Source organism: Cibotium barometz, chromosome 35 (genome assembly GCF_041138505.1).
Source record: "Cibotium barometz isolate CiBa-2024 chromosome 35, ASM4113850v1, whole genome shotgun sequence".
Taxonomy (NCBI): Eukaryota; Viridiplantae; Streptophyta; class Polypodiopsida; order Cyatheales; family Cibotiaceae; genus Cibotium; species Cibotium barometz.
In genome coordinates this window covers 36,306,797-36,319,652 of record NC_141080.1, presented here as the reverse complement: position 1 = coordinate 36,319,652, position 12,856 = coordinate 36,306,797, and the positions used below count along the sequence as shown (strand labels likewise).

Here is a 12,856-nt window from a genome sequence, read left to right as displayed (position 1 = left end):
GAAAAAGAGTCTTTATGGGCTCAAACAGGCACCAAGGGAATGGTATCATAAATTTGATACATTCATGAAATCACAGAAATTCAGGAGAAGTGACATAGATCACTGCTTGTACACCAAGAAGGCTTTGGATGGCAGTCTATTGATTCTCATTTTGTATGTTGATGATATGTTGATTGCCGGGAAATCTCGTAAAGAGATGGATGCCTTGAAGAAGAGGCTGCATGAAACCTTTGATATGAAGGATTTGGGTGATGCAAATCACATCTTGGGTATGCGGATACTTCGGGACAGAAATCAGCATGTGTTGTATTTGTCTCAGAAAAAATACATTGGCAAAGTCTTGCAGAGGTTCAATATGGATGGGGGGAAGAAGACTAGTACTCCTTTGCCTCCATATGTGAAACTCAGTGCTATGGACAGCCCACAGTCAGATAGAGACAGGGCTGATATGGCCAAGATTCCGTATGCTTCAGCTTGTGGCAGTCTCATGTATGCCATGGTTGCTACTAGGCCGGACATTGCATTTGCAGTGGGAGTGGTTTCTAGATACATGGCCAACCCTGGCAAGAAGCATTGGGAAGCAGTGAAAGGTGTCATGAGATACCTGAAGGGCACACAGGATTTGTGCATTTGCTTTGGCAAACAGGATGCATTAGTGCATGGTTACACGGATTCGGATTATGCCGGTCATCCAGATAACCGGAAGTCTACTACCGGTTATGTGTTTACATTCACAGGAGGTGCTGTGTCATGGATATCCAGGATGCAGAAGTGCACTGCCTTATCTACTACAGAGGCCGAGTATATTGCAGCCACAGAGGCTTGCAAGGAGGCATTATGGCTATCTCGGTTAGTGGTTGATTTGGGCTATACAGGGGATATTCCATTGTTGCATTGTGACAGTCAGAGTGCCATCCAGTTGGCAAAGAACCCTGTCTTTCATGCAAAGACGAAGCATGTGGATGTGAAGTATCACTTCATCAGAGAGGTGATAGAGAACAAGCAAATTCAGCTTGTTAAGATTCATACGGATGACAACCCGGCTGATCTGTTGACGAAGAGTTTGCCTCCGGAGCGGTTTGCTCATTGCAGACACTTAATGGGCATTGGATGAGGCCATTTTCAGCCTTGATATGGCCTTGTATATTATCATGTACATGCTGATTTTTTCTTTTCCTTTACTTAAGGGCACTTTGCCTTTAAGTGGGAGGTTGTTGGGGTAAAGGCGTTATGCCCACCCTTATAGTGTGTACAAGCCCATAAGTTATAGTACATAGTACACTTAGTACTTTTAATGTACTAAGTGCACTATGTGTACTAGTGCAATATACATGTGTGATAGGGGAGTCACTCACTCATGCCTCATGAGTTGACTTATCCCCACAACTCTCTCTCTCTCTCTCTCCCTTGCTTGTCTGTGTATGTCTCCCACAAGTGAAACCCTAACTGTTTCTCCCTATCAAAGACTCCAGCTTTTGTGCACCTGGAGGTAATGGACACCGATGTTTTTTTTTCTTCGTGTTGGGAGGAGGTTGGAGGACGCTCCGCTATGGATACTCGGGAGTGGATTCTAGACAGTGGTGCTTCTAGGCACATGACTCCTTCCCGTTCGGCTTTACAGGATCTCTGCAGGTATTCTGGTCACATTCTTACTGAGGATACATCCACTATCCCAGTTCACAGTGAGGGCAGGTTGGAGATAGTTCCCAATGGGAAAGGGGGGAAGCATTCCTCCCAAGTTTCATCTGTTGGCAGTGCATCAAGTTTGCAAGACTGGCATACGGGTGGAGTTTGATGAGCAATTTGTTGCTCTTGGGACAAAGCAACTGGCCAGGTTGTTTGGGAAGGCGGAGTGGAGAATGAAGTTTATAAACTTTCAACACTCTCCTCAGTTTTGTGATGAGTGGCAGTCTGGTAATGGCCACTTAAGTGTGGATACGCTGCAGGTGCAGGTTTTCCCGTACCAGATGGTGGATAGCTTGCCAGACGATGGCAGCAGTTGGCAAGAACTTTCCAGTACAGATGTTGGTAGTTCTTGTACTCGTTAGTCAGAGGAAACTTTACAGGTTACTTATGCTCTGATGTCTCGTAGCATTCGGGACAAAGAAACTCCTATAGATGAGGAAGTTCTTTCCACGGGGACCTATTGGAAGGCCAGGTAGGTGGTAGTTGATTACTTGCACAAGGAGGTGGATGTTGCACATTCTCTAGGCTTTTTGGTTCCAGATTCAGAGGGGGTGGTTTATAGGTTTTCGAAGGCCTTGAAAGTTGAGTGGTCTTCAGCAGGTTTCCAAGACTTGGCATCCCACCGTAACAGTTGCTGATCCTTGTGAGCAGTATGATGCCTCCTTGACTCGGAAGCAGAATGGTTCATTGATCTGGTTGCTGAATACCAGATTGGACGGGAGCTTCCTGATGAGGCTGTTGAGCTCATGTTTGCAGAGGACTCTTTGGGAGGTAGGATTGTGTATCTTGTGGTTTCTGCAGCATGCGAAGGATCTTGGACTCTTTTACACAGGAGGGGGGTTGATGCATGGAGTCAAGACTCCGCGGATGGAGTGACTCAGTTTGGGGAGGAGAGCCAAACACGAGGATCTTGACATCAGGCTACAGTTTTTCCCTTCGCTCAGGAGCAGTAAGAGGCAGCCAACTATTGCCTTGTTGTCGACAGAGGCAGAGTACCGGGCTGCTTGTGGTGCTGCTTGCGAGGGGGTGAGGTTGCAGAGGTTGCTTGGCAGGATTGGGTTTCCATTGGTGGAACCCACGGTCATCTAGAGGCATTTTGTTTGTGAAAAGATTGTTGTTGATGACATCTTGCTAGAGTTCTGTTCGACAGAGGACAGTGCGGTGGACCTCTTCACGAAGTCTCTATCTTAGGCTTTGCTCCGGTGGCACTCCAGCTCACTGGGGTTGGTTCCACATCCAGGAGCTGAGAGGGGGTGTTAGCAGTCATCTCCTGTCTGTATATTTACACCAAGGCCTCTGTTGTGGGTGTGCCCGCCCGATTTAGGTGTTTTCTCATTTTTCCCTATTCTCCATATTTTTTCCCTATTTTTCCTCAGGTGTGGGAGGCTGTCCTGTGGCTCCAGGCTGATCCAGACATTGGCCGACTGCTGGTCTGAGTGTTCTGACATAGGCTGACTGCCCTTGCTGCTCCCCGACCCTCTCTGTATGCTGGCCGACTGATAGGTGCTGGCCGACTGATGGTGGAGCAGGTCGTGAGCTTTTTGGTTGCTGTTGGCTGCCTTTTGTGCTGGCCGATTGGCTCGTAGGGGCCATATAAAATGGCCCCCAGCCCCCACACACATTGTATTTGGTATTCGGGATTTTCTTGTGTATATAGCAAAGTTACACGCCTCTCTCTCTCTCTCTCTCTCCATCTCTATTGCTGTGTTTTTTCTGCAGTTCACTTGCTCTTGTGTTTTCAGATCTTGTCTTCATCTCCGTTGCATATTCTGACATGCCGAGGTTCAGCACATGAAGCTCTCCAACTTGTGAGGAAACCCCTTCTTGGAGAACATCTCGTCCCACTGCCATGAAACTCAATGATGATTAGATTGATTGATCTCAGCCCTTCACCAAATACATTGCTTTTATAGCTTGAGGATCATCTACCTCATAGACTCGCATTTAATGCATACTTATCCACCCTATACGAGTGGGTTCACACATGCATACAAACGAACATTCATAGGGAGTGTTCACACAGATACACGCACGAGGCTCCGAATCCGGTCCCTCTCTGCTGGACCTTCCTTTCCTTGCATTTATGGTGTGTGGGCTGCCCGGGGCCGCTCACAATCTTGGTCAAACTTGCAGGGTTGTTAGATGCCAGTCATAAGGGCTGGAGCACCCTTATATAGGGGCTGGATGGCTGTGGAGATACTAGCCGACTGGTGCATGAGGTTGGCTGACCTGAAATTGGACCATAGTTGTCACGGTACGAAAATATGATACCGTACGGGAATTTTGGTATGATATGAAATTTTGGGATACTGTATGATAAAATACGTTTTTTTTAAAACACTTACAAACCATGGAGCTTCAAGCTTGAATGTGAGGAAAGGTTGGGGGGGGAGGGAGGAGTCTACAATGCTTGAGGAACCAGAACATGGAGATGTGTCTCTCCCAGTTGGATCTCCCAATTGTCTCCAAAAAAGATTCTACATGGGTAATGCGATACCAAAGGTCTCCCAGTGTAGCGTTTATGACTAAGGTACCATCCTTGCACAAATACAGGCAATGCATCTAGGGTGATAGGTTTAGGGACTCCTCTGTAGATCAAAATGGCCCTGTCCAAATCTTCTCCCTATTACATAACTTGAGGATCTGACTGTCTAGCCTACCTATACAAGGGATCTCCAAGTGGTGTAGCAAGATTCTCTCATCCTACCAATCAAGTGTACACTACCAGTCTACCTTGCCAAAATTTTTAGGTCTCTCAACAACCCCATCCATATGGAATATTGAGTGGACACGAAAGTTGTGAAGTATTGCGGGCATTTGGGATCTTCGTTGGGGAGGATTTATATATTTTTTGAGCATTTGGAATTTTTCTCTCAAGGTGGGGGGGGGGGGGGGGGGGGATCGTACCATACAAAACCGTACGATCTCGTACCGTATGAACCGTACGGTACGAATAGGTCCGTACTAGTACGCGAAACAACCTTGAATTGGACAAATAAATAATATTTATCTATTGTGTTTCACATGTGGCCTTCCGAGGCTGGGTGCCTATGCATGGGCAGCCCCCTTGGCCTCTTGTCCACCGGCCGGGCTGCCCACAGTCCATGGCCCCAAAAGCCACTATAGCCCCCTCAAGTGCTGCTAGTTTCCATCACACAAAATGGGTTCACACGCTCATGGGCTCTTGTGCCATGACTGTGACAGATGCACATACAGCTGGCTACTAGCCTAATAAGCGCCTATAATATCAATACATCATTCAAGAGGGTTGCATTGGTGTGCGGGACCAGCACGAGGGACAAGTGCGGGATGTGCACACATGACCTTGACCTTCTCGTGGTGACACAAGCCGACATCCTTGGATAAGGACTCACAAGGGACCATGTGTTCAATCACAAGGCACTGGGGAAGCTTCTAGTTTTGAGCATCGGACTAGTTTCTTGTAGGGTATTGCATGATAGTATATGAGTGTGCTCCATGGATATGTTTTTCACTGCAGCCTAGGTCCACCAACTAGAGCTAGGGAGGATTGTAGGCATATGTGTTGGGTTTTATGCTGTGTATGCACCCAGAGGAGTGCTAGTGATCATCAGTAGATTACTGGGGCACTTTTTACTTCAGTTAGTGGAGGTTTTTTCCCCCAGTTTAGTTCAGTTTCACTTATATGCAGTTTATAAGTGTTTTGGTCCACCCGGCACATTTTATGGCCGGACATGTGAACACTTATCTTTAGGGTCACTATTATGTGGCTATTGTACTTCACTTTTGATCAATCAAGCATATACTGAAGTTGTGTTCTCTCTCTCTTGGTTTCCACGCCTGCTCGAAGCTCCTGTAAACCCTAACCCTAACACCCATTCCCTTCAATTGGTATCAAAGCCCAGGTTGTGATGTTGGAAGCTAAGACCTCAACCAAAGTGTGGCTTGAGGGGGGGTGTTGGAGAAGCAATCCACACTTCTAGAGAGAACCAGCTCACGTGGTGAGACTGGGTTTGAATCTTGGCAAGTTGAGGTTTCTACAAATTGGATTACCGGAGGTCACCAAACACCTTAAGGGTTTGGGGTCTGGATCGCTAGACCAATTTGTGGAACACCTCAGTTAAGCGCGCTTGCGCAAGAACACAACTGGGATGGGTGGCCTCCCGGGAAGTGGGAGGATCCATGTTTCCAACAATATGCTCACTTATGGTAGTGCTATGTGTGAACAGGGCTTAACCAAGGGCACTTTTTCCCATGTGGTTTTTCCCTTGGATATCAAGTGTGAAAGGACACTCTACATATAATATTTTGTACTTTTGTATTATATGGATGTGACACACATGCAAGGGTTGACTTGCATTTTGTGGCTACCACACTTTTGGCTCTCTCTCTCTCTCTCTCTCTCTCTCTCTCTCATTTTTGTGTGAGCTTCTCCATCCTGCACCTAACCCTAATGTGCAGGTTTGTGTGTGTGTGAGAGTGTGAGTCCAACACCAACAATTGGTATCAGAGCAATGGAGGTTCTCAAATTTTGGAAATTCTGTCTTTGTAGCTTTCTGCGAATTTCCGTTGCCTGTGGAATTCCGTCGAATAGATCCGTCGTCGGAACCAGACCGTCCGTTGGCAGTTTCCGTCCGGTAGCTTGTTCCGTCCGCCTCTGCTCCCCTAGACTTGGCCACCACAACCACCGAAAGCCGGCGGCACTACTGCGCAGAGGATTGCCGCCGCTCAGCTCGCAGGCGGCGCCTCCCATCCAGCCGGCTGCGTTACTAGCCAGTGAACCGCCTCCGCCGGCGAAATTTGGGGCTTTTGTGAAAATTGGCCAATTAACCTCACATTGAAGCGATTGGAGTGCATAAAAATTGGGGCTTTTCATATTGGAGCATGTAATTGGGCATTACAGCTGTGATTTGTCGCATATGTATACACATTGTGTGTAATTGGACAATTTGGTGTAGGAATACATTTGCTTCAGTTTGCAGACAAGCATTTGCACAGGACATTTGGTTCCCTGGCAGTGCACATTGGTGCTTGGTTTGCTTGCAGGTATATTTTGTTGACATGGCTCAAAATGCTACAGATGTATTTGTGTGTGCTCACCCAGGAGGACAAGTTGGATGGATCTAACTACTCCCTCTGGAGTTTCATGATCCGTAATTTGCTGGTAGCCAAAGGGCTTTGGGGCATCGTGTGTGGTGATGACACGTGCCCACTTACCATACAGCCAGCCACGCCTCAAAGGAGAGGTGCTCAAAGAGCTCCTGAAGCAGAACTTGCTCCCACACAAGAGCAGAAGATGGGACTCTAGGGATGCACATGCCATGTCATTGATAGCCCTTTCAGTGAAAAGGACTATTATTCCGCACATTCGTTCTGGCAAGACATCGAAGCTTGCATGGGACACATTGGAAGCAATGTATCATGTACGCAACGAGGCAAGAGTTGCCTACTTGAAGAGGCAATTGGATCTTATTTCTATGGATGAGGGTGACTCCATGGCAGATCATCTCACCAAAGTGAAAGATTTGTAGGAACAATTGCTCAACATTGATGAGGTTATCCCAGACAGACAGCTGGTCACCAACACTCTTCATTCTTTACCACCTTCCTACTTGGGCTTTCACACCTCTCTCAACCTCTCTATGAGAGGAGGTGGTGATTCCGTCACTTTTGAAGAGCTAGTGGGTTTACTCTTGCAGGAAGAGCAAACAAGAGCAAACTTATCGAGCAACCGTGGTGGAGACAAGGCATTTACAGCCAAGGATAAGGGTAAAGCAAAGAGCTTTAAGCATGGGGGACAATAGTCTAGCAAGGCTGGTCATGGACAGCCCTCTTCTGGTGGTGAAAAGTCTGACAAAGGGGATGCAAACAAGCCCAAAAAGAAGGGCAAATGTCACTACTGCCATAAGCCTGGACACTACATCAGTGAATGTAGGAAGCGGATTGCAAAAGAGAAAAGGAAAGAAGCAGGCAATGCAGCAGCAGACTCTTTTGATGACAAAGCACAGCAATCAGCTAATGTAATTCAGGAAGAGTACACTTTTTTGGTCACATGCACTAGTGGCACACCAAGTGCTTTAGACAATGATATGTCTTGCATTGCATCTGACAGACAGGATGTATCATGGTATTTTGATAGTGGTGCTTGGAGCCACATCACTTCATGCAAAGATGTATTTCAGCACTTGGTTTATGCTTCAAATGGCCACACTATATCATGTGCAGATCATACCACATATCCAGTAAAGGGAATTGGCAATGTCATATTATTGCAGCCAATGGTGCCAATATATGTATGAAAAATGTATTGTATGTTCCAGGGATGAAGAAAAATCTGCTCTCCGTCTCAGCCACAAACGACCAAGGTTTAAAGGTTGAATTTGAAGATGGGAAGTGTTTAGTAAAAGACCCATCAAAGGGTTATGAAATAGTCACTTCTGGAACACGATACAAAGGCTTGTATAACCTGGACAGCTATGACAAGCGTACTTATGATGCAAATACAGTGGCTGCCCACACTCCTGCTATGCATGATGCAGAGCTATGGCATGCTCGTTTTGGGCATGTAAATTTTTGGAGTTTGATGCTTTTGCAGAAGCATCATATGGTTGATAATATGCCGCCTCTTGAGTCTCCACCAAGGCATGTATGTGAGGGGTATATTTTGGGAAAGATGTAACGAAAACCATTCCCCAAAGATGGAGCTGTTAGAGCTGAAAGTAAATTACAGCTCATACATAGTGATGTATGTGGTCCAATGCGGACACCATCCATAGGGAGGCATCTTTACTTCGTCACATTCATTGATGACTACTCCAGGTTTGCTTGGGTTTACCCTTTGAAAGTGAAAGCAGAGGTGTTTACATGCTTTCGACACTTTGTAGCAATGGCTGAAAATATGTGTGGATGTAAAGTCCAAACACTCCGCTCAGATAGAGGTGGAGAATACATGTCAAATGCATTGAAGGATTATATGCTTCAAAAGGGCATCAAACACCAATGTACTGTGCGTTATACACGGCAGCAGAATGGTGTAGCTGAAAGGAAAAATAGCTCTCTCATGGAGCACAAAAGTTGCCTCACAATTTTTGGATGGAAGCTATAATGTGTGCAACTCATGTGTTGAACAGGTGTCCAACAAAAGCTTTGAAAACCATAACACCATTTGAGGCTTGGTATAGCCGAAAGCCAACAGTGGATTATATGCGTACATTTGGGTGTTTGGTATATGCACATGTGCCAGAACAACTTTGAACAAAGCTAGATGACAAAGCAATGAAATGCATTTTTGTGGGCTACAGCAATGAGAGCAAAGGATACCGTCTTTATAGTCCAACAACACGAAGGATTTTTGTCAGTAGAGATGTGGTATTTGTTGAAAATTCAGAACAGCCCATGTACAGCTTGTATAAAAGTAATGATACAGGCATACAGGACATGTTTGATGGACTATTACCCATTGCAATTAGGGGGGATTCAGATCAGCCAGCCCCTACACAAGAAAATCCTCATGTAGAACAGCCAGCCATTCAGCCCCCTTCTATGGAAGAAGTGGAAGATCTTGTCAGGGAAGAGCAAACAGCCATAGACACAGCCAAGTCAGTGCCAAGATGGTTGCTGAAAGCTTTGCAAGAAAGCAAACTTGCAGCTCCACTCACAGGTAGAACAAGGGCTAGTTCCAGCCATGCATTGAATATACATCGTGGGGAGTCTGCATTAGCCATGGGTGGTCTCTTTGATTCAAAAGAGCCTTCTTCTCATGAAGAAGCACATGAGAATGAGCATTGGGTGCAAGCTATGCAAGCTGAAATCTCTTCTATCATGAAGAACAATACTTGGGATCTTGTGGAATTGCCTAAAGGTAAGCATGTCATTGGAACAAAGTGGGTGTACAAAGTCAAAAGGAAGTCTGATGGTACTATTGACAGGTACAAAGCAAGACTTGTGGCTAAAGGCTACTCCCAGAAAAAGGGAATAGATTATGAGGAGACTTTTGCTCCTACTTCAAGAATGACCACAATAAGATCAATGATTGCATTGGCTGCACATAAAGGATGGAAAGTGCATCAATTGGACATCAAAACTGCATTCTTAAATGGGGATTTATAGAAGAAGTATATGTAAATCAGCCCATTGGTTTTGTAGTTCCTGGTGAGGAACATAAAGTATGCAGGTTACACAAAGCATTGTATGGGTTAAAGCAAGCTCCAAGAGCTTGGTATGATAAAATACATGCTCATCTAACCAACCAAGGTTATGTGAATAGTCCAGCTGAAAGCACATTGTATGTGAAGAAAACCGGTGCCGATATTCTCATAGTCATCTTGTATGTAGATGACATGCTCATTACAGGTACTAGCAAAGCACAAATTTCATATTTGAAAGCTGATAGCCAGAGTGCTATGGCCGTGGCACGAAATCCAGTATTTCATGCACATACCAAGCACATTGAGATTCATTATCACTATGTCAGAGAGAGGTTACATGCAGGGGAGATCAATTTATCTTACTGCCCTACACAGGATAATGTTGCAGATCTATTCACAAAGGCTTTACCTCGAGAAAAGTTTGAAGCTTTCTACAAAGCTTTGGGCTTACTCTCATATAGAGAGTGATCTGCTACCTTGTACAGGTTCACACTTCTACTACAGGGGGGATTTGTAGGCATATGCTTACTTATGGTAGTGCTATGTGTGAACAGGGCTTAACCAAGGGCACTTTTTCCCATGTGGTTTTTCCCTTGGATATCAAGTGTGAAAGGACACTCTACATATAATATTTTGGACTTCTATGTTATATGGATGTGACACACATGCAAGGGTTGACTTGCATTTTGTGGCTACCACACTTTTGGCTCTCTCTCTCTCTCTCTCTCATTTCTGTGTGAGCTTCTCCATCCTGCACCTTACCCTAATGTGCAGGTTTGTGTGTGAGTGTGTGAGTCCAACACCAACAAGGATGTTACCATCAAAGAGATAGGCGCTAGGCATCCAAGGCCTCGCACCAAACGACTTCAGATGGACATGCAGCAACAGGTAATAATGGTCATTTGGAGGTTTTGGGATGCACCACGGGCTGCTCATGACCTGAACACTCTTATTGGAGAGGGCGAGTAGTCGTTGACGATTTTCTGCATGTATTGTGAAGTAGTTATTTAATTATTTTACCTTTCCTTGACATGTATTCATACAAATGTGCATGATAGATAGACTCTTGATGTATTACCATGGTCTCATAGACCCTCGTCGTAATTTTCTTTTCTTCTGTGTGGTGTGCACACGAAATTCTTAATTTCCTTTTGTCTATTTCTTGCAGAGCTGAGTTATCTTTATCCTGCTGACATACTTCCTTTCACAAGAAGACCCCTCTTCATTATCATCGATAGCGATAAGAGTGTGTTTTTCGAGGTGATTCTTTTGATATGGTGTAAGAACCTGCATATGTTGTAGGTAAGAGGAGATGCTATTTCTGTGTGGATATGAGGTAATTTTGTTTCTTGATTCGCTGGCTTAACAGGTTATCCATGGTGAAGAAAGAGGGGAACCAGCAGCATTATTGCTCTCTCCTACAATGCAGCCGGCTGGAGAGCATGGGGAGCTGTCCTCCTATCAACAGAAGGGGGCGGGGAGCTTTTTTACATTTTTTCTTACTGCACCTTTGCTGGCATTTTGCCAACTGGTCAATGTTCCAGTGACAACACTGGCACAGGTAGCCAATGGAATAGTTCCATTTTTGAATGATTTTGGAGTTTTAAACACGAGGAGGCTGGTTCATATATGTGTGTGTGATGCAAATGTATATATTTATGTGTATAAACATATGTTGCAAATGGTTGGACTTTCGGCAGTCGATAAGAGGACAGGCTTCAGTTATGCATATAAACCTTGTTGATGATGTGTGATTTTAAGAGGCGTCTGTACTTTGGCTAGGGTGCAAGTGAGCAGCTACAGAAGCTGTTGACTTCTTTGATTGCAGAGTGGGGGAAGACACTATCTGTGACAACCTTGGACCCTGTTTGGGTGCGTGTAATGTGGGACCCATTCTTAAGGCAGCTGCTTCTAAGGTATATCTTTTTATTATGCATTTAAGCAGCAAAAAGTTCCAACTGCAAGTATACTAAGACTCCCCTAGTTATTGACGTGCGAATTCAAGACCCTAATGCTGGAGCGGTCTGGTGCAGGTTTATCTTCTGCAGGGCTTGCTTTGCCTTGCACAGGGTTTATGGAATTAAGCGGGAGTATTTACCTCGGTGCCTACCCTCTCTACCAAAAGAGTTACTTCCCACTGAAGAAGCTGTGGAAGGTTGTGTGTTCCAAATAGCAAGAAGCCTTCGGGTAGCAGATCAGTTTATGTTTTCTTCTAGCACTTTGGAGGTGGAGAATAAGCTCGGATCACAAAGGCTCTAATAAGATCAATGGTGAAGATGACGCAGCATTCGTAATTAAGCCTGGCTTTTAAGATCAACAGTGAAGATGTGGCATTCCTAATAATGCCCAATTTCTGGTGGTCAAATCACAAATTAATCCCATAAGAACAACCTTTTCTAATTATGAAGGGTCCATCTGTCATACTTCATTTCTAAGCAATGTAGATTAGCAACTGCCTTGTGCAGTTACTTTGTGATGTTCTTTTGATATCTCATGAAGATAAGGGTTGAGAAAAAATGTCTCAATGCCAAGAACATGATTTCCTTGAAATAATATAAGGTTTTCTGAAGGTGAATTCTCGAGATGAGTGTTTTGCGTAGGTGTTCCTATGTAAGACAGTTTGCTTACAGGCGGTTTGCCCATTAGAAAGGAGAGATCTAATCCATATGTTTTGGCAATGTTGCCTGTCCAAAGCCCGCTTGTCTCAGAAATTTGGGCTCATCTAAATGGTCTTTAAGTCTTTTTTCCTATGGATGCGACAGCTACAGTGGGATGTGTAAACTCATGTACATGTTGTATAGCTCATGAGTAGTGGTCAAGAATGCAAGTTATGTATGGCATGTGGGATAACAACTGTGGCTAATGTTGTAAGGCATGCCCTTGATTGAAGGTCGAGCTGTTCGACAGCCCTTCTGTGTTGTTTAACAATGTTTCACGAACTCAAGAACTTAGTACAAAGGCCGTCTTATGCCATTTGGCATTCTGTCTCCTTATGTAATTTTGAAGTTAAGCTTTTAGAGGGGGTAGTGCAGGATTTGTTTCTC

At 44.9% G+C, this 12,856-nt stretch overlaps 1 protein-coding gene across 3 annotated transcripts in view; it reads left to right on the top strand.

The window, feature by feature from the left end:
* LOC147618397 (signal transducer, putative (DUF3550/UPF0682)) overlaps positions 1–12,381 on the top strand; it is a 59,763-nt gene extending 47,382 nt beyond the window's left edge. For 2 of the 3 annotated variants that reach the window (XM_086774830.1, XM_086774831.1), the window contains exons 6-9: positions 10,981–11,072; positions 11,182–11,373; positions 11,595–11,728; positions 11,846–12,381. In XM_086774830.1, the coding sequence (XP_086630956.1) occupies positions 10,981–11,072; positions 11,182–11,373; positions 11,595–11,728; positions 11,846–12,071 (644 nt within the window). In that variant the 3' untranslated portion in view covers positions 12,072–12,381. The remainder of the gene's footprint in view (positions 1–10,980; positions 11,073–11,181; positions 11,374–11,594; positions 11,729–11,845) is intronic. The other variant, XR_015262118.1, reaches the window with a different exon arrangement.
* The last annotated feature ends 475 nt before the right edge of the window (positions 12,382–12,856 follow it).